The 19,920-nt window shown below is 43.7% G+C and overlaps 1 protein-coding gene across 4 annotated transcripts in view; it reads left to right on the top strand.

The window, feature by feature from the left end:
* The first annotated feature begins 12,439 nt into the window (after nt 1-12,439).
* The window catches only part of LOC147455305 (anaphase-promoting complex subunit), a 183,406-nt gene continuing 175,925 nt past the window's right edge, over nt 12,440-19,920 (top strand). For 2 of the 4 annotated variants that reach the window (XM_086514112.1, XM_086514113.1), the window contains exon 1: nt 12,442-12,719. In XM_086514112.1, the coding sequence (XP_086370238.1) occupies nt 12,564-12,719 (156 nt within the window). In that variant the 5' untranslated portion in view covers nt 12,442-12,563. Of the gene's footprint in view, nt 12,720-19,920 lie in introns of all 4 variants that reach the window. The other 2 variants (XM_086514114.1, XM_086514115.1) reach the window with 2 other exon arrangements.

Here is a 19,920-nt window from a genome sequence, read left to right on the forward strand (position 1 = left end):
TAGTTCAAGTCAAGACATGCATGCCATGGGCCCACGGCCCGGGTCCAGCGTGTTTAGCCGCTTAAAAGAGACCCTTAGTAGAGCTACTCGCTCCGAACATGCGGTTAATGAAATAAATGAAGGGAGTGGGGAAGTAAATTCTTCATTCATGCCTAAAATAGACCCTATGCTTCTTGAGAGTGTGCATGTAAATGTTCCATCCACTGCACCTCCTGATCCTTTAGGACTATCTCCCTCTGAGGTTTTACTACCCGATGGTAGGAGTCTTGCCGAAGTACAAGAGATCGAACGCTATATGCAAGCAACAAGGGAGAGGGAAATTGAGAACCTACGAAGGCTAGAACAAAGTCGAACCCTGAAAGCAAAGGCTCCTATGACAACAATCATGCCAGCCGAGCAACCAAGTGCTCCCAAGGTAGCAGTCACGGAGGGGCAAGCGATGGGGAGCAATAATGCTTCCACCTTGAGGGAAACCTCCAGCACGCCAGGCCTAGATGGGATATTCCTAAACGAAAATTGGGAGTATGACCTACAAGCAGAAGCTTTAACTGATTGGTACACAGGACACACCTATCATGTGGGTTGGTTAGATGTTCTACAATCCACATCGGGTGCTACTAGCATAGATGAACAACAACAGAAAGTCTGTGATGTCCTCTATAGGATTGTCGAGTAAGAAAGACAGAACACAGAATCAACATGCCTTCAACAGGCCTAATGAGATTCTTGGATACGGGAAAGGCCAACCAACCAACCCTATCACAAATGGAGACTCCCTCAGTGAGCCCCATTGATCCTCCATATGTTGTTTCGCCGGGAGCCTCAGTACAATCTGAGCCCACAAGTGGCAGCTTTACCTTCCCAGATCTAGCTCATCTTTCTCTTAATGACACTACGGCTACCATGCATATCCCAGTGGTGAGCATGACAAGAAATACACCATGGAGTTCATTTGTTAACACTGCGCCGATGCCTAGTAGCACAGTGCCCCCAACTATACCTACATGTATGTATCAATCATGTGCACTTGTCGTACCTCAGTCTCATGTAGCTCCTACACCTCCGATTATTCCAAGAGCTTACAATCCACAATGGAATTATCCAAGCTCTTATATAAGTGGAGCCATGCCATTTAATAATAACATGCCATATCAGGCACCCCCTATGCCTAGGGCCACGCCTGTAAACTTTGGATCACCGTCTGGTACACAACCATACGAAATATGGGACCCAAGAGCCGCGCGTATGCCAAGGCCAAGGCCAACTCCCATCTCACATGTGGTTCCAGGAGCACATACACCCATTATACCTACTCAAATAGGAGATTTGGCAGCATTTGCTCAAACTATCGGTCGCTCTATTGCGGAAAACATGTGTAGTGCACCTGATAGAGAGCCTAGGAGCAAGGCAGTTCAAGTAGCTAAGCTCACACAAAAATTCAGTGGAGACGGAGATTGTAGAAAGCATATGGAAGTCTTTGAACATGTGTGCGATTCCTTGGAAGAGCACAATGAGCTACATAAGTGTAAGGCTTTGAGTTTGACCCTAAGCGGAAAGGCTGGAGATTGGTATAGAACCTTAAGAGTAGAAGAGAAAACGATCTACTCTACTCTTAGGAGACTGTTCTTAAAAGAATACATATGAGAGGGAGTACTTTGGGGTGTAGCCTCTCGGCTCCAGAAAGCCCAACAAGAAGAAGGTGAATCCGTGAGAGACTTCATTAGTCGCCTAAAGAATTTGAATTCTCGATGCAATCCAAACGAGCGATTCAACAACAACCAATTGCTCGATAGATTCATTAGGGGACTACGACATGAAAGTATCTATAATGGCCTAGTCATTAGAGGTATCACTACTTGGGAAGCAGTCACCATGAATGCAATCCAATTGGAGGATAATTTAATGATTGCAGGAGAAAGAGTGTCTGCCGAGCCGAAGTCAGTAGCTCGCAAGCATCAGGGCATGAGCCAATGAAGATAAAGCCAATCGTGAAAGAGCAAACGATATCTGAGATGACTTTGGCAAATCTCACCAAGGCCATCCAAGAAAGCCTTAGGGGTAATCGTGCTCCACAAAACACTCATATGTATCCAAGAAGGGAGCAACAATGGTGCTCAATTTGCTTGGGCCCACATACTACGAGTGAATGCCCTACTTTCAGAGTAAAGTTTAACGGGACTTGTAACGCGTGTGGTAGGTATGGCCATCAAGCGAAGGATTGCCTAATGCTTAAACGCATCATGGAAAATAGACCGCCTATAGCTTGGGCAGACTCACCTCGAGTCCTGCATTGATGCCTACCCCACCCATGGAGCAACAGTTGCCATTACAGCACATGGTCCCTAGAACCCAAAATGTGGTCCAAACCACACCGTTGCCACCTCCAGTGCTAGGACCGCAACCCCCTCATCCAAGAGTTACACCTATGAACCAAATAGGTTGCGAGTCATCTAGTACTTATGTAGATTGCGAAGGGACATAGACCCTAGTATCACCTATGGAGTCGACATGCTTGAGGAGTGTCCCATGTACTATATGGAAGACCATTGGGGACAAATCAAACCGGTATATCAAGCTACTGCGCTAGCAGCAAGAGGCCAAAACATTAATAGTTTTGCCAGGAGACCACCTCTTCAGTGCTACGAATGTGGTGGACCACATCGAGTAGCTGAGTGCCCCATTAGAATGCAAAAGAATGCTGCACTAATGCAAACAAGTCAAGGGAGTGCATTGGCAATGCCAATACTCACTTGTAATCGTTGTGGCATAGATCATTTGATCGCACAGTGTCCTAACAATCCAAACGCACCGAAAATCACACCATTGAACTTAATAGAGATTGTTGATGGGACACCACCAACTATAAACATAGCACCAGTGAATGCACTCACACGGTCGATGCTCCAAAAGCAAAATTACATCCTCGAAGAGAGAGATGCTGCATCCATTGGCCGAGCGAGAAAGAAGAAAACACGAAGAAAGAAATCCCTTAATGCTTCTAGCTCAAAACCTAGTTCAAAGACTAACATAGGGACAGGAGAGGATCCCGTGTATATGAATGACCCTGAGGATGACTCAGATTCGATAGAGACCACGGAGACCAAAACTGTTACTACAAAGGAAAAAGCCAGTGAGGAGGATCACGAGAGGGAATTACGACGAACACCAAAAGAGTATTCAAAGTTAAACCACCCAGTTGCGAACCCCCAAGATAAGCCACGAGAGACAAAAAATGAGGATTGCAAGAGAAAGATTGGAACCTATCCAAACCCAACAGTGGAAATTGAACGAGTCCAACAACTGAGGGGTTTGGTGGAAGAAACTCAACGAACATTAGAACCTGAACCCAAACATATCCAGATGTCGGACACAGTGTTTCCCACACAAGTTCAACCTCACAAGAACTACAGGCCGTTAGCTATACCCAGTATCATTCGGGAAGAGAGTGAGGGTAGGACATCTGAAAGTGGACACACACCTTTCTACTAGAGAGAATATTTGGTGAGGGAATGCCCGACCCCCTTGAGGAAGTGGAGATTCCATCTTCACCATTCTCTTGTCAGGGTCCTACGTCCCACAAGATGCCATTAAATGTTGCCAAATTGATGGATTTCATGTCTTCAGAAGTTAGAACCACCATCATGTCCAAACTATATAAAGACCCCGAGCTAGTCTCAGCTCTTCGAGCCTTCCTCAATGGAGAATTACAGGCCGGATTACCACAGTTTGCACATATGAACAAACCTGACTCGGTAATGAATGATGAGGAACATTTAGCACCACCATCTGACCTAGCGGGACATGAATCTGTAATTGAAGTACCCGTTAACAAGTTGGGGCAATACTTTGAAGGTGATGAATCTAATGCTACTCTGCCAATCACTACTAAAGGATTAACTGTAAAGGGAGTCCTTGACGGTGGTGCGGGAGTCAGCATGGTGACAAAGAGTTGTTGGGAGTCTATGGGGCGACCTCACCTTGAAGCCACAAGCGTAGTGGTAAAAATGGCTAATGGATCTATTGTTACGCCTATTGGAATGCTTAAGGATCTCAGGATCAAGGTCTTGGGACACAAGGTAAGGCAGACTTTCATTGTTATGGATTTTTCCAAGCATCCTATGTCATTTGAGATGATCTTAGGGCGTCCATTCATGAGGGAAGCAAAAATGGTGCATGACTGGTCCAAAAACCACGTCTACTTACAGTTCCAAGACTCTGTCATTCGAGTTGATCTTTTAAGTGGTCGAACGCATCCTCTAGGAAATAAATTCATCATTGATAATCGATCAGACACAACAATTCACTCAGCTCCATTACAGTATTGTTACACGTGTAACGAAGACACGGATATTGGGGAGAACTCTCCTTATATGGATATCCTACCCGGAATGGCTGAGTCAGACAATGTCGATTGGGTACACCTAGCGGCAACTATAGATACATGGGGAGCTAGAGGAACAACCTGGGTAACACCAGATGGGGAAGAGATACCACACATTGCACCAGTAAACATGTTAGGTGTAGCGCATGTAACATCCGATGATAAGAAAGAGGCACACCTACCTGAGAGTGAAACCGATGATTCCTCAAAGGCTTCAGGCCAATACACATCGGAAAGGAATCTCAGAAAGAAATGGATTCAGAACCTGAGGAAACATCGAGTGAACCAAGTATAGAAACTGAACACTCAAGGCCTAGTACGACCATCTATGGTAATTTATATGAGAGTGAAGAAGATACAAGCGAAGACCTATCAGGCGAGTCGAGTTCAAACATTTACCAAAATCAAAACCTTAACAAGAAACAAAGGTCATATAAGAGACGACGATATCGAGCAAATGTGAGAGCTAGGATAAACAAGGAAAGATCTACTGCAGAATGGCTTAGCTATCTAGGGGCATGTGATGCTCATCGAAAGCTAGTAGACAATTGGGGTGAACATCTCCAGAGTGTCATGTGGTGCAGCCCGCGACCCATTGACCTCGCTCAATTGGAGGTTACAGAGCCGAAATTGAGTCGAACTATAAGAAGACGTCAAAACCGAGAGTTAGCACAACAACAAAAGGAGGCAGAACTAAAAGAAAGGTCTCCGTCAGGACAAGAGCCTGCTGACTTACATACGGCTCCTGAACATTTTAAATCTTATACCACGGGGGAGCGAAAGGTTGTGTATGCCAAAGCCCAACGAATACCTACCAATGGAAGCAGTGGAGTCTATGATGGTCCAGCGGTAGTTAAAGAGATAGAATTAGCAGAACCAGGTGAGGAGTCTAAACCAGTCTTTATTGCTCAAGACCTTACCGAAACTGAAGAGGCTGTACTTAAGGAGCTCCTCAAGGAATACAAGGATATCTTTGCTTGGACATATCATGACATGAAGGGCGTTCCACCTTCTGTGGTGCAACATACAATTCCCATGATCAACACTGCTAAACCCGTCCAGCAACGACCCTATCCAATGAATCCTAAGTACGCCAAAATTGTACAAGAGGAGATTGAAAAACTTATCCAATGTGGATTCATATACCCTATTGAGCACTCAGAATGGGTTTCTCCAATAGTCATTGTGCCAAAAAAGAATGGGAAACTAAGAGTGTGCGTGGACCTCAAGAAAGTTAATGCAGCCACTAGGAGAGATCATTATCCCTTGCCATATTCAGAACATGTGCTTGAAAGAGTTGCGGGCAAGGAAGCTTATAGCTTTTTAGATGGGTACTCTGGTTACAATCAAATCACAATTGCATTAGAGGACCAAGCTAAAACTGCTTTTATCACAGAGTTTGGAGTGTTTGCATTTCGTGTTATGGCTTTTGGCTTAACGAATGCCCCTGTTACATTCCAACGATTAATAAACACTGCGTTTAAAGAATTTCTAAGGGACTTTTGTGAAGCTTTCCTAGACGACCTTTGTGTTTATTCTTCTTGGGAGAAGCATTTGTTATATCTACGAAAAATATTTGAAAGGTGCAGATTTTATCGCATCTCATTGAACCCTTTCAAATGCCAATTTTGGGTTAAGCATGGAGTCATTCTAGGGCATATAGTGTCCAAGAACGGGATATCCACAGATGAGAGTAAGATTAAAGCCATTGCTGATTTGCCACCACCTACGAACTATAAAGGAGTTCAAAGATTTATGGGCCATGTTGGTTATTATCGAAGATTTATTTTAAACTTTGCCGAGATAGCGCGTCCATTGTACAAGCTTCTTATCGAGTTTCAGTGGACGGAAGAATGTCATCAATCTTATGAGTTATTAAAGAAGGCCCTAACAAGTGCTCCAATCTTGCGAACACCCGATTGGAATGTACCTTTTCATGTGCATATTGATGCATCAAATTTTGCTATTGGGTGTGTTCTAACTCAACCAGGAGAACATAAATTGGACTACCCTATTAGCTTTGCAAGTCGCCAATTAAATGATGCCGAGATGAACTACACTACTACAGAGCGCGAAGGTCTAGCTATGATTTACGCAGTAAAGAAATTTCGCTATTACCTTCTTGATACCAAGTTTGTGTTTTATGTTGATCATCAAGCATTGCTATATTTGGTAAACAAGCCGTGTTCCACAGGTCGAATTACATGATGGTTGTTAAGTCTTCTTGAGTTTGACTTCATCGTTGTTGTGAGGCCTGGGAGGAAACATGTCATGGCGGATCATTTATCTCGTATCCCTAATGGCGAAGCTCCTACGGGGGTTGATGATGAATTGCCTGATACTCCTTTGTTCATTGTTGAGACAATGCCTGAATGGAGTGAAAAGATTGTTAACTTCTTAGTTAATGGTTTTCCACCCAAAGAACTGCGAAAAGATATAGCTCGAAAATTAATCAAGGAATGCGAACCCTATTGCTTACTGGCTGGAACTCTCTATAAGAGAGGAAAAGATGATGTTCTTAGACGTTGTGCCCGCGAGGATGAGTATTTATATATTCTACAAGAGGCACACATGGGCGTAGCTGGTGGTCACTTTTCAGGAAAGTTGACTGCCCGAAAGATCTTACAGTCAGGCTATTGGTGGCCCACTCTGTTTAAGGATGCATCACTTTTTGCAAAGGGATGTGATGAATGCCAACGCTTCAACAAGCCACAAAGAAGGGATAGGATGCCTCTACATCCCATCAAGGTAACCCAACCATTTGAAAAGTGGGGCTTAGACTTTGTAGGACCGATTAGTCCGGCTGCACGTAACACGCAATCACGATATATCATTGTGGCTACCGACTATGTAACCAAATGGGCTGAAGCAAAAGCAACACGAAAGGCGGATGCAAAAACAACAGCTAAGTTCCTCTTTGAGAACATTATCACACGTTTTGGATGCCCCTTTGAACTTGTGAGTGACAATGGAACTCATTTTATAAATGAAGTAATAAAAGAACTCACATCAAACTTCATGATATCTCACCACAAGTCTACACCCTATTATCCCCAAGCAAATGGACAAGCTGAGAGTAACAACAAAACTCTCATCTCCATTTTGACAAAGACAGTTGAGGCTCATCACACTGATTGGGACCTAAAGCTTACATCAGCTTTATGGGCTTATCGTACTGCGTATAAAGTTGCTATTAATTGCACACCGTTTAAGATGGTGTATGGCCAAGAAGCAATTATGCCATGGGAGTTTGTCATTCCTAGTCTTCGAGTAGCTTCTCAAGAAGGTTGGGACAGTTGAGGCTCATCGCACTGATTGGGACCTAAAGCTTACATCAGCTTTATGGGCTTATCGTACTGCGTATAAAGTTGTTATTAATTGCACACCGTTTAAGATGGTGTATGGCCAAGAAGCAATTATGCCATGGGAGTTTGTCATTCCTAGTCTTCGAGTAGCTTCTCAAGAAGGTTGGGATGGTAACCCCTTAGTGGAGCGATTATATATCCTGGAAAGGCTAGATGAAGAGAGGCAATTAGCTGTGTGAAATGCTCTAGTGGAGAAGGATAGGAGAAAGAAGTGGTTTGATAGCCATTTAAAGGATAAAGACATCAAGGTTGGTGATAAAGTTCTTATGTACGACGTACGTAATAAAAAGAAGAAATTGAAATACGCTGGTAACACAAGGTACCATTCGTGTGGAGACTCTAGATGGAGTTGAAACCATTGGATTCCTTAATGGGAGTAAATTCAAAAGATATTATGATCCTCTAAGCCAGGAAGAGTTGCAAGCCATCCATCAAAAGAAGGCTGCCAAGGAACAAGCAAAGCTTAAAAAAATCCAAGCAAGAGTTGAGGCTCCAGAACAACAACAACGTCTTAGACGCCAACGAGAGGCTAATCTGGGAATCACGCAAGCATTTTTCGAGGACACAGATGACAACTCATTAGAATCTGAGCCACCCCTACGATACCCAATTGAGCTAAATAGCCCCTATGGGAAAGTACTATACAATGCCTTATTAGATACGCGAGCTAAACACAACTTGTTATCCTATGGAGTTTGGTGTCAATTAGGGAAACCGACCCTATCCCCGAGTACGATGCAAGTCAAGGGCATTAATAAAAAGAAAACTGCTATTCTTGGAGTCCTTCAGACCCCTGTTGTCTATGACAATGGAAGCATAGTGCAGAGGTTTCTAGTCATGCCCGCAGGAGCTATGGAAGGCAACGTAAACCTGAGACGCACGTGGATGTTGGCAACCAAATGCACTATTGATTGGGATACTGGTAGTGTCACAACGCAACCACCGACTCTTACCCCTATCATTCAAGCAAAGTCACCTACGTTGCAAACTCTAGCAAAGTTGAAGGATAGCCAACATTCACAAGCCAAGGTGGTTAACTCGTCTTTGTCGGCTACCCATGAATCTAGCACTTCAACACTTGTAGTTGCAGCAAGCAGTAATATTGCAAGTACTCAACCTGCACGACCTAAGAGTACATATCAATGGGTCCCCAAGGCCTTACTTCCAACTACCTCAACCCTCCCATCCATTCCAAGAAAAAATTTCCCGAGAAAACCAAGAGCGCGCCCTAGGAGAGTCAAGACCAAATCACGATGGATTCCAAAACAACTATTAGAAGCCCAAGGCTACTATGATGGAAATGAGCAAATTTGGGTACCTAAACGTAAAATGTGTCCTTCCCTATCGACAACAAACCCATATGAGTCAAACAGTGTAACGCTAAAGCCAATGGCAGACCGTGGGAAGGAAAAGATCACAGAATGCTACACACCTAGTCTAGAGCTAGTTTGGGCTTCAAGGCAAAACCAATTTATTCCACCTAGCTCAGGAAGGGGGGAGTTCCATGAAGCTTCTAGCTCCTCATGTAATACATCCATAGAGGTAAAAGCTTATACACAGCCTCCATCTATAGTAGTGGACCTCCATGAAGCTACAAAAGAATCCACACCTCCCAGTGTTCAAGAATCACCTGACGAACCACTTCAAGTTCGATCCTGGGAGAGTACCTTAACACCCTTGCAACTTGACAAGGCACCTAGGGTAATAGAAAACTAATGGAAAAAATCCTCACCTATTACCAACTGGAACAATTGGTTTCAAAGGGTGACGACATCATTTCAAGCGGTATGATCTACCCAAGGAAGGGGGGAGTGTTTGTGGACATCCATCATTCACTTGCTTCCCTCTCAACCTTTCTCCCTGACCTCTTAATCTCCAATCTTAGGGAATGTATATATAAAGCCTTATACTCACAAAAACAAGATAAAAAAGTAAAAGAGCAAGAGCCATAACACAAATCATAAAAACAAATTATGCACAAGAACACGACCCTTGTAATATTTGCACTCTAACCATCATCTATTTGCGTGTACAGATATGGCTAGTACGCTAGAGTCATCCACTCCTGCGTTGGGTGAGAGGTACCCTTGTTACTTTTCACAAATATTTCACATGGTCTTTCCAGTGCTTGCATGTGAATGGGATTTGATAGGTACGCTAGCATGTGAGAGGAATTTTGAGGAGTTAGAATGGCTGATACGTCTCTTGACCACGTCTGATCCATACTTAGTAGAGAGCGTTTCTCCCATTGCACAAGCCTACCCTTTTGACCAAGATGACTATAGGCGTCTAATGACCTTCTTAGTAAACATGGCAACCTATGATGAAGAAGAAAATTTACACGACTACACGGATGGCACATATGGTCTCATGGATGATGACTTTGTTTATCTCGACGACGAAGATAGGGGTTTAGCCTTAGGGTTTCCCCCCAACCTCTACAATATCCTATCCCCTTGACTCTCTAGGGGGAGTGCAAATAATTAGGTTAGGGTTCCTTATGTTTTTTGTTGTGTTCAATAAATGTTTGTACCTTTTTCCACTAATGTGCCTCCTGGAGGTATTCCTTTTGTTTCCTAGTGTGTATAGGAGCGTGTTGCTATTGGTAGGATTTGGACCTTCATGGAATCTTTATCTCGACTCACTCTTCAAATCAAGCGCAACCATCGACACAAACAGGTGTTTCTTGTCCATTAGCATTGCCCCTTATCTTTTTTGCATCTATGATTGTCTTCTTTAATTGTGATTGGTAGCCTAATATTCACCGCATTTTCTTAGTATCAAACATTTAATTCAATGTAATTTTTTGTCATAATCACTTGTCTAGGTTTAAAAATCAAGCAGTCTGACAAACTAGTTTGACCAAGTTAGGTGTTAGAAATCTTCTCTTAATACCATGGGGAATGCCTTCCTAATAATCAATGGTTACTTAGGTTCTTAATCCGATTTAGGCAGCATTGTGTGAAATGTAATGGGGCTTTCTAGTGAACTTGACCCTATTGACCTTTAGCTTAAGTATTATAAAGGGAGTTAACTAGTGTGATGAGCCTGGGGAGGTGTATCAGTGTTATATGACCCCCCAAAGTTACAAAATTAAAATGCTGAAAATGAACAAACAAAAAATCAAAGTGCCACACTGTAAAATCTTAAGGTGGAAGAGAAATCTTAGCTTGATTTGGTACTTCACCCACATGTATTGCCTATGGTACTAGAGCCCTAGAGGTTCCCAGTGTGGGCGCTTTTCCTTGAAAAGCAAAAAACCCAAGGCATACAAAATAAGCACACACATCAAATTGAATCACTGTGAAAAGACTTTGGGGGGTCAAAGAAAAAGTAATCAGTCAGGCGATGATTTCATGAGAAATTCCTTTTATGGTAGCTTAACTACAAGGTCTTCTAGATATAGCCTCTAGTCAGTCCTCGACATTCATCTCAAAGGCTCTTCCACCTCGACGAACGAACTTCAACTCAATAGCTTCTGAGGACGGAATCTACATCAGGAAGGGGGGCATGTTAACCCTCACGGCTCACGGACACCCCATCACCTACGACGGACGTGTATTATGTATTTGGTAGAGTCAAGTACCGGGCTTGTCGGACCAATAGGAAAAGGGTAAGAGTGATCGCCGATGAGAGGCGCACTCTAACTGGGACATTCAAGGGATTAGTTGGCTAAGCCTGGGCGCCCAAGTGTGAATGGGGTGAGCTCATATAAAAGCCAACTAAACCTAAAATTCACTCATTCTCTCATTTGTGCAATAGAAGAGTGCTCTTGCTCCATCGCCATCTCCATCTCCATCTTCTTCTTCTTCACCTCCTTGTGTGTGTGTGTGTGTGTGTGTGTGTGTGTGTGTGAGAGAGAGAGAGAGAGAGAGAGAGAGAGAGAGAGAGAGAGAGAGAGCGCGATCGAGCATTGCGGCGGCACGATGGTGGTGAAACGGTTGAGCGCGACGTAGAGGCGTCTCCTTCTTCTTCGCGGCGAGGAATCCTCCACGACAGGAGCATAGAGCGGTGAGTGACACACCATTGCCCTCTTTTGAGCTTACTAGTTAAGCTAGTTGTGTGCTTGGAGCCGTCTATGGCTCGCACACAGTGTTAGGCAAGGCCCTTGCTTCGACAGTGCGGCAAGGAGCGCACACATTGCATGCTACATTTCAAGGTCTTCCCAACTCTCTCTTGCTTACTTCCATTCTTAATTCATCAACATGTTTTTTGCATACTCTCTACATCAAATCATTTCAGTGACTTATTCTCACTTAAGGTAACAAGATTTGTGCAAAACAAATAATAAGCGCTCACTCGCTCTCTCTCTCTCAGCTTTCATTTCTACGTTCTTCTTTACGGATGTATACTTTCATTCAATGCTTCCATGAGAACAAAATAGTAAATACAATCTTGTATGTATGAGTGACTTCTACTCACTTAGGGTAACAAGATTTTTGGAAAACAAATAATAATTAAGCGCACGCACGTGCTCTCTCTCTCTCTCTGCCCTTTCACTTCTATGTTCTTGTTTATTGATGCATACTCTTGCTCAATGCTTCGATGAGAACAAAATAGTAATTATAATAGTGCCCTTGCAGTCATGCAGGCTAACGAAGCGCTCTAGTTGAAATTTTGAATTCGGTGCTAGAAAGATTATGGGTATGAGACCGTTCTAGGCTACGGTGGGTCCGGAAACGAAGCCACGGAGAAAGTGCTGAAGTGCTTGGTCGAGAAGTCTAAACCCAACCCTGTGTGTGAACCAACTTAAACAGAGCGAGAGGAACAGAGAGCGCGCGAAGGAGTTGGCGTTCAGCAGGCTTTTGCTGCTTACTATGGGTACGACAGGTTTTACGCTGACGCCACACAAATTGTCCATGTGCATTCTGCTTCAGGCGTATGCCCTCCCCTCCTCGTCGTCTCCTCCATTCCCTCACGTGCCTGTGCCTACTCGCCACAAGTTCTCTCTCTTCGTCCTGCAGATGCTTAAGGTAGAGAGAGAGAGAGAGAGAGAGAGAGAGAGAGAGTCTGCCATCACAACCCACTTAAGTCTGAGTTGCAATTGTAGTTCACACACAATTAGGCCAAATTAGACACAGCCAAAGAATAACAATCTGATGCATAAGATGCATGGCGAGAACTTAAACGAGTTTGACTAAACAAAGGTGCATCCAATTTACTATCACGCAAAGTATGTACCCTCTAGCCTGCTCATTATCAACTTGTTCCTCATCAAGTACATCATGTACATTTGCATCAGAAATAGGCTGACCTGTAACATTTTCAGAAACCACATTTGAACTTCCACCACAAAAAAGAGACAACAAAGTGTCATAAAGGTCCTGTGAGCTTACATTATTGTCTCTAGTACATGAGAGCGAGGACTAAACGGAATCTTCTGTAAAGGTTCCACTTCATCACATAAAGTAAAAACATCCAAAGCATAACAATCTGATACATATGATGCATGTCAAGAACTTAAACAAGTACAACTAGATATAGGTGCTTATTTCATGGGTTTAAAGGATTGTTTTGTAATTCAAATTTTTATATGATGTTTGATTGAATGAAAGAGCACTTTCTTACTATGCTGGAGCTGGTGCTTCTCTTTGATTAAGAAGTCGTGCTTTGCAAGCACATTGTACAAATCTCGTGATTTGTGAGTATTTGACCACTTGACACCTACCCATCTCATAAGATGGTACACTTATTTTCCTTTGAAGCGTTCTTTAAGAAGTCGTAATCATGTCTCCTTCTTCTTACACCCAATGCATTGGTTGGTTCTAGCCTCAATCTAGAGTTAGAACCTTGGTGGCCTTTTCCAGGACTTTCTTTATTATGCCATCATAGTAGTAGCTCTTTGCATTGGTTTCTTTCTTGGAACCTTTATACTTGGACAAAAACGTTCTCGATGAGAGGTTCCCAAGGAACACACGCATACTTTGAAGGAGGTGGACTGGATTGAACACTATCATTGCTCATAGGACCACTCAATGCCCAGATTCATTCCTTTATCGTTTTGAATTGTACTTGAGAGCCACTTTAATATGTTTAGAGTACGACGAATTGTCACATTCTGACTAGTTGGTGGGTACTAGGAAATTAATTCAAAAGAGACATAAGGGACACTTGGTGGCTCCAGATGATCTTGTCAGATTTGCATGAAGAGGGGGACGTCCAAATTGAGAGAAGGGACTTTACTGAGATTGCTTCACTGTCATAAACCGGGCACCACATGCCAATAGAAAAGAACAGACTGAACAAATTTTAGCACTTCAATAACAATTGAACTGAGAGAGAGACGACACGCGACCCGGAGTGGCGGAATTCCACGTGAGAGAGTATTGGCCCCAAACCTTGGCGCCTTTTTCGGTATTTCTTTATATTGCATCAACTCAGTACAAGCCGATACTCCAAACTGTGCACCTTCTCCAGGAAGCATGCTAGAGAATGAGCCCTTAGCAGATATTTAAAGTCCCTTGGCCTATGAAAAGCAGTTTGCATGAAAAGCCTTCAAACTCGAAAGCTTCTGGTCCAAAAGCAATGCCAAAAAACTACCAGCGTAAATAACGAAAATCCGTACAACTGCCACGTTAGCAATCAGCACAAAACGCGGAGATCCGTACAGTTTGCCACGTCATCAGCCATCGAGAAATCCGCAGTGTCCGTATAGCTACCACGTCATCAGCTCATGCGCAAGCCTTTGTGTGTAGGTCGTGCTTTATTTTAATTCTTTATGTCACTTGGGGCTCCATCGGACGGGGTTCCCATAAGTTCATGGGACTTCTTCTTCTTCTTAGGGTTTAGGCTCCTCGGCTAGGATCTGCAAGTTGGCTCCATTCTTCATTTCTTTGACACGTCAGCAGTTTGTGACATTCACCCCTTCATGCTTTGCAAAAAAAAGAGGTCACTTTCAAGTGAACACAAAAAGAGATTTTAGCTTTTAATCTGTTAAAGGAAAAGATGACTTCAGATCCAGTAATTGTCTTACCAGACCTTAGGAAGTCATTTGTGGTCCAGTGTGATGCGTGTGGCAGCAGTATTGGGGCAGTGTTAATGCAAGATGGTCAAGTAGTAGCTTATGAGAGCATAATCTTGCAAGGTCCAGAAAAGACTATGGAAATCTATGAGAAAGAGCTACTGGCCGTGATTCATGCGCTTTCTAGTTGGAAACACTACCTGTTAGATGCTGATTTTGTTGTCCAGACAGATCATCAGACCTTGCGATACTTCTTGACACAGCCAAAGTTATCTGAAAAGCATATGCGATGGGCAAACATTCTTTCTATGTTCCACTTTCAAATCTTGCATGTGGAAGGCAAGAAGAATGTTGTGGCTGATGCGTTATCCAGAAATCCACAAATCTAAGCTGTGTCAATTTCTTATCATCATGAGCTGGATGACATGAAGGAACAGTATGCTATTGATGAAGATTTTGCAAGAATCTTTGAACAATTGCAAGATGGGCAATCCCATGAGCACCACCTCCTCAAGAACGGTTTTATGATGATGCATGACAAACTATGTGTCACTAGGCCATTGCGACGTAAGGTTATGGTAGAAAGCCATGTCCCACCGTATGCAGGGCATCGTGGCATAGATGCGACAGTGGAAGTGGTCGAGACATTCTTTTATTGGCCTACTTTGAGGAGAGATGTGGATGCCTTCGTGCGAGCATGTGTGATTTGCCAAAAGGTCAAGTTTGACAGGCAAAAGGTGCGTTATTACAGTCACTGCCTATTCCAGATAACCCATGGGAAAGCATTGCTATAGATTTTATCTTTGATCTTCCAAGAACGCCGACAAGGAATGATGGTATATGGACCATGATTTACAAGTTCAGCAAGCAGGCCCATTTTATTCCTGTCAGGAAGAAGATAAAATCTGACCAGATGGCTCGGTTGTTTATCTACAATGTTTTCAAGTACCATGGTATGCCACAATCTATTGTCAGTGATCGTAATCCTCGTATGACGAGCCTGTTTTGGAGAGGCTTGTTTGAAAACATGGCCACCACATTCCAGTTTTCATCCTCAAACTGATGGGCAGTCAGAAGAGGCTAATTCTACAGCCTTGGATTTGTTGAAATGTTATGTGTCAGATAATAAGGACAAGTGGAGACAATATCTACCCATGCTTGAGTATGCATACAACAATACGGTGCATTCGTCACAATAGGCAAGGCGCCTTTTGAGATTGTTGAGGGTGGCAAAAAGGTTCCTCCCATTTTGCACACAAAGGACAATTTTTTTGAGGCAGCTCGATATGTAGAGAACAAAATGAAATGTATAAGAAGATCAAGCTTGCCTTGGAGAAGACTCAGACAAAGCAGAAAAGGGTTACTGATCGTCATTGTCGTAAATTGCTGTTTTCACCTGGTGATTGGATACTTTTACGGTTTGAAAAGGCAAGGTTAAAGAAGATGAAGGGCAAGGAAAGGTTGTTCCCGAAGTTCAGTATGGGTTACTATGGGCCTTTTCAAGTACTTGATAAGATCAACGATGTTGCGTATAGGCTGAAATTGCCTGATACTTGGAAGATTCATAATGCGTTTCACGTGGGTCTTCTAAGACCCTTCATGGGAGATGTGCCAAAAGATATGCCAGATGAGGATCAACCAAAAGGTTTTGGCACATAAGGAAAGAAAAGTTATGGGAAAAGTTGCATGACGGTATTTGGTGAAACTTTAGAACTATCTACCTATGGATGCAAGAGTGTGAACTCCTAGAGTCACCGAATGTATTGCAGCTTTACCTTGAGACCTTTGGGTTACAGCCTACGATGCCCCAACTCAACGTGCTCAAAGGAGGGGTAATGATGGAGTTAGCACATCAAATGTACATACGGATTCAGTGCAATAGAAGTGGACACCGCTCTACAAATGTTAAAGGTATTTATCCTTACTTCTATCGTAGATGAAATGACAAAAGTATGAAGGTCTCATTAAGTCGTTTGTATCTATGTTTCATGACCTTTCCAGCGGATACATGTGATGATAAAAGGGTGCTAATCAAACTAAATAATCTATGTCATGTATATTTGGCATGCAATGAGGATGTTTGCGATTTCAAGAGGGGGGTATGTCACGAGGCTGTGCAACCATGCACTGCTGTAGCGTGGGGGTTGAGTTGGAAAGCAAAGGACAAATCCATGCCCGATTGAACAAAAATTTGACCTTATGGTGAGTTTGGTGATGTCAATTCAAACTTTTGTGGTGCAAATGGGCATCCACTATGACAAATCTTTGATCTCATCATGTTGGAACCCTAGAACCCGTAGTTGGCAAGGGCAGATCGCCACGAGATGGTCGGGCTAGTCGGCACTGAATCCGAGCAATAACAGGGTGTGTAGGCTCAGTTCAAAGTCGGTTAGGCCCCTCGCGACACTTATAAGTTGGTGGGTATTAGGAAATCAACTTAAAAGAGGCATAAGGGACATTTGGCGGCTCCAGATGATCTTGCTAGATCTGCATGAAGAGGGGACACCCAAATCGAGAGAAGGGGCTGATTTGCTTCATTGTGAGACCACAGTGTTTTTGTGTATGTGTGTGCGTGAGTAGTGGGTGTAGGTGATCACAGCTTTAATGTAAAGCTTGCCTTCTCCCTTGCTCTATGTAGCGCGATGATTTGCTCTCATGCATCTCTCTCCCCTTTGCACATATGGTAATGCCCCTCAGATGACCATGTACAGTTCTGGGGTTTTATGCAGGTTTGCCAAGGCAAGAGCCTTTTGTATAGGAACTGGATTAGCTAATTGCTAATCCCCCACAAGTATGCACAGTCCCATCCCGAAGGATTGCGAAAATGGAGAGTTTTCTTGCGTGAAAACTCGTCGAGTTCGGTCTAGTTTTGAGTCTAGTTTATGCAGTCGTGTAGTTAGTCAATCCTTACTTAGCACACTTGCCTTGCACTATCTAGAGCTGAAAACCCCTTTGTATCTGAGTCACAGTCGTTGGTTTGGAGCCAAGCGTGTTGCCAACCGGTCTCTTGTACTTGCTCTACTCCAAAGTGAAACTGGCTTGTAGCTTCACTAAAGGGCGATAACTTTGGCTTTCTCTCGATAAACTTTACGTGTACTTTATGACACAAGGTAACTTCACGAATTAACCTGTGACTGGTATTCAACACTTCAAAAAAAATCACAAATGGGTAGCTAGAATGCCCCCAAGGAGATAGTGACACCCTGTTGGCCCCAAAGGTTGGCGCCCCTTTCGGTATTTCTTTATTCCAATTAAACTTGGAGAAAATGTGTGAACTTCTATGAGCTGTCCCACTCTGATTGGGCTGAAAATTTGCTACTCTAGCCCAATTTTGGCAGCATAAAGACATTAGAAGGCTTCATAGACATGTACTAGGTGACTTTTTACGCGAATTAGAGCACTTTTGCAAACTTGGCAGCACGCTCAATTCTCTGTTTTCAGCCTTTAAAACGCTCCAGACACTTGTTTGACAGTCCCCTAGCTTCCTTGAAGCTCTTGGGACCTTTAGGTGTCAAAAAGGGTCAAAACCCTAAACCTTCAAAAATTACATCAAGCTGTAATTCTCTGTTTTGGGCTCCTTTTTGCGTGCCGGTCACTTTGTAGCAAGCACTCGAGTTCCCGTGCATGTAGGGCTACTTGCCCTTTGATTTGGACGAGATTTGTTGCGAGAAATCTCTCCAGATCAACCTGTATCTGATTGGGATCAACAATTAGCTAGTCTAGTACCTGTGCAAGAGGCTCTTGCCTTGAAAATCGCGTAAACCCACAGAACTGTACATACAGATGAATAGCCCTTGAGTTGGGCATTATGATTCTGTATCCATAAGGGGAGAGGTGTGCATGAGAGCGGAATCATTGTGCTACATAAGACAAAGGAGAAGGCAAGCTTTCCATTAAAGCTGTGATCACATGCACTAACTACTCACACACAGTGGTTCACTTATGAAGTCAAATCAGGTCCAAATCAATTTTGGGCGCCCCAATTGGTGAGTTGTCCTTACAGATGGCTCACAGAGTGCCAAGTGTCCACTTTGCCCTTATGAGTCAAATTCCTAGTACCCACCAACTTATAAAGTCTCAGTGAGGGGCCTAAATGACTTTAATTGAGCCTAGCCACCCTTTACTGCTCGGATTTCAGTGCCGATTGGCCCAACCAACTCGTGGCTGCCTAGCCTTCAGTGCTGCGGGTGAAATTCTCGACCATCGGCCGTTTCACAAGCCGTACAAAATGGCAAAGCAATGGTCCCTCTCAGCATCGGGTGCTGAGACAACATAGATGAGTCGAAGGTGAGAAGCCAGAGTCCGCTGAGGTACAGCCTTCATGAAGATGTCTGCTGCATTGTCTGCTGTAGGGACATACTCCAAATGAAGATCTCCAGCCAAAACCCGCTCCTGAAGATAGTGGTACTGCACCTCAATGTGCTTTGTCCGAGCGTGAAAGATAGGGTTCTTGGCAATAGCAATGCAACTCTAATTGTCGCACAAAAGACGAGTCGTAGAAGTTTGGGGAAAACACAACTCTCCCAGTAATTTCCGTAGCCATATGGCCTCACAAGCAACATAGCAAGCTGCTCTGTATTCCGCCTCTATGGAAGATAGCGCAACGGTGGGTTGCCACTTATTGCTCCATGAAATGGGTCGCGAGCCGTGTGTGAAAACTACTCCTGTAGTAGAGCACTGAGTATCTGGGTTTTTTGTCCAATCTAAATTGCACCAACCAAGTAAGGTGCAACCCTTGGAGCGACCATAGAACACACCATGGTCAAAGTGCCGCTGATGTACCGCAAAGTACGCTGAGTACACTGCCAATGTCGTTGACCAGGTCGGGTGTTGAAGGAACTGAGGACAGAAACTATGTAACAGATGTCTGGTCGGGAATAAGTCAACCATATGAGGAAGCCAACAACATTCCTGTACTGCTCCAAGTCAATCCGTGGGGAAGGATCGTGAAGCGATATGTTCTCTCCGGGCTCAGGAGGAGTGCCAATCGGTCTGCAGCGTGTCGTTTGGAATCTGTCCAGGATAGCCTTCGCATACTTCCGCTGAGAAAAGAAAATGCCGTCTGGTGTCTGAAAGATCTCTAATCCAAGAAAATAGTGAAGAAGCCCAAGATCAATCATCTTGAAACGTGTCTCCATAGCTTTCATGATCGACTTGCTGGTCCATGAGCCTGTGAAAATGAGATCGTCCACATAGACAATCACTATCACAAC

The sequence above is a fragment of the Adiantum capillus-veneris genome, chromosome 6 (assembly GCF_014529385.1).
Source record: "Adiantum capillus-veneris isolate H3 chromosome 6, ASM1452938v2, whole genome shotgun sequence".
NCBI lineage: Eukaryota > Viridiplantae > Streptophyta > Polypodiopsida > Polypodiales > Pteridaceae > Adiantum > Adiantum capillus-veneris.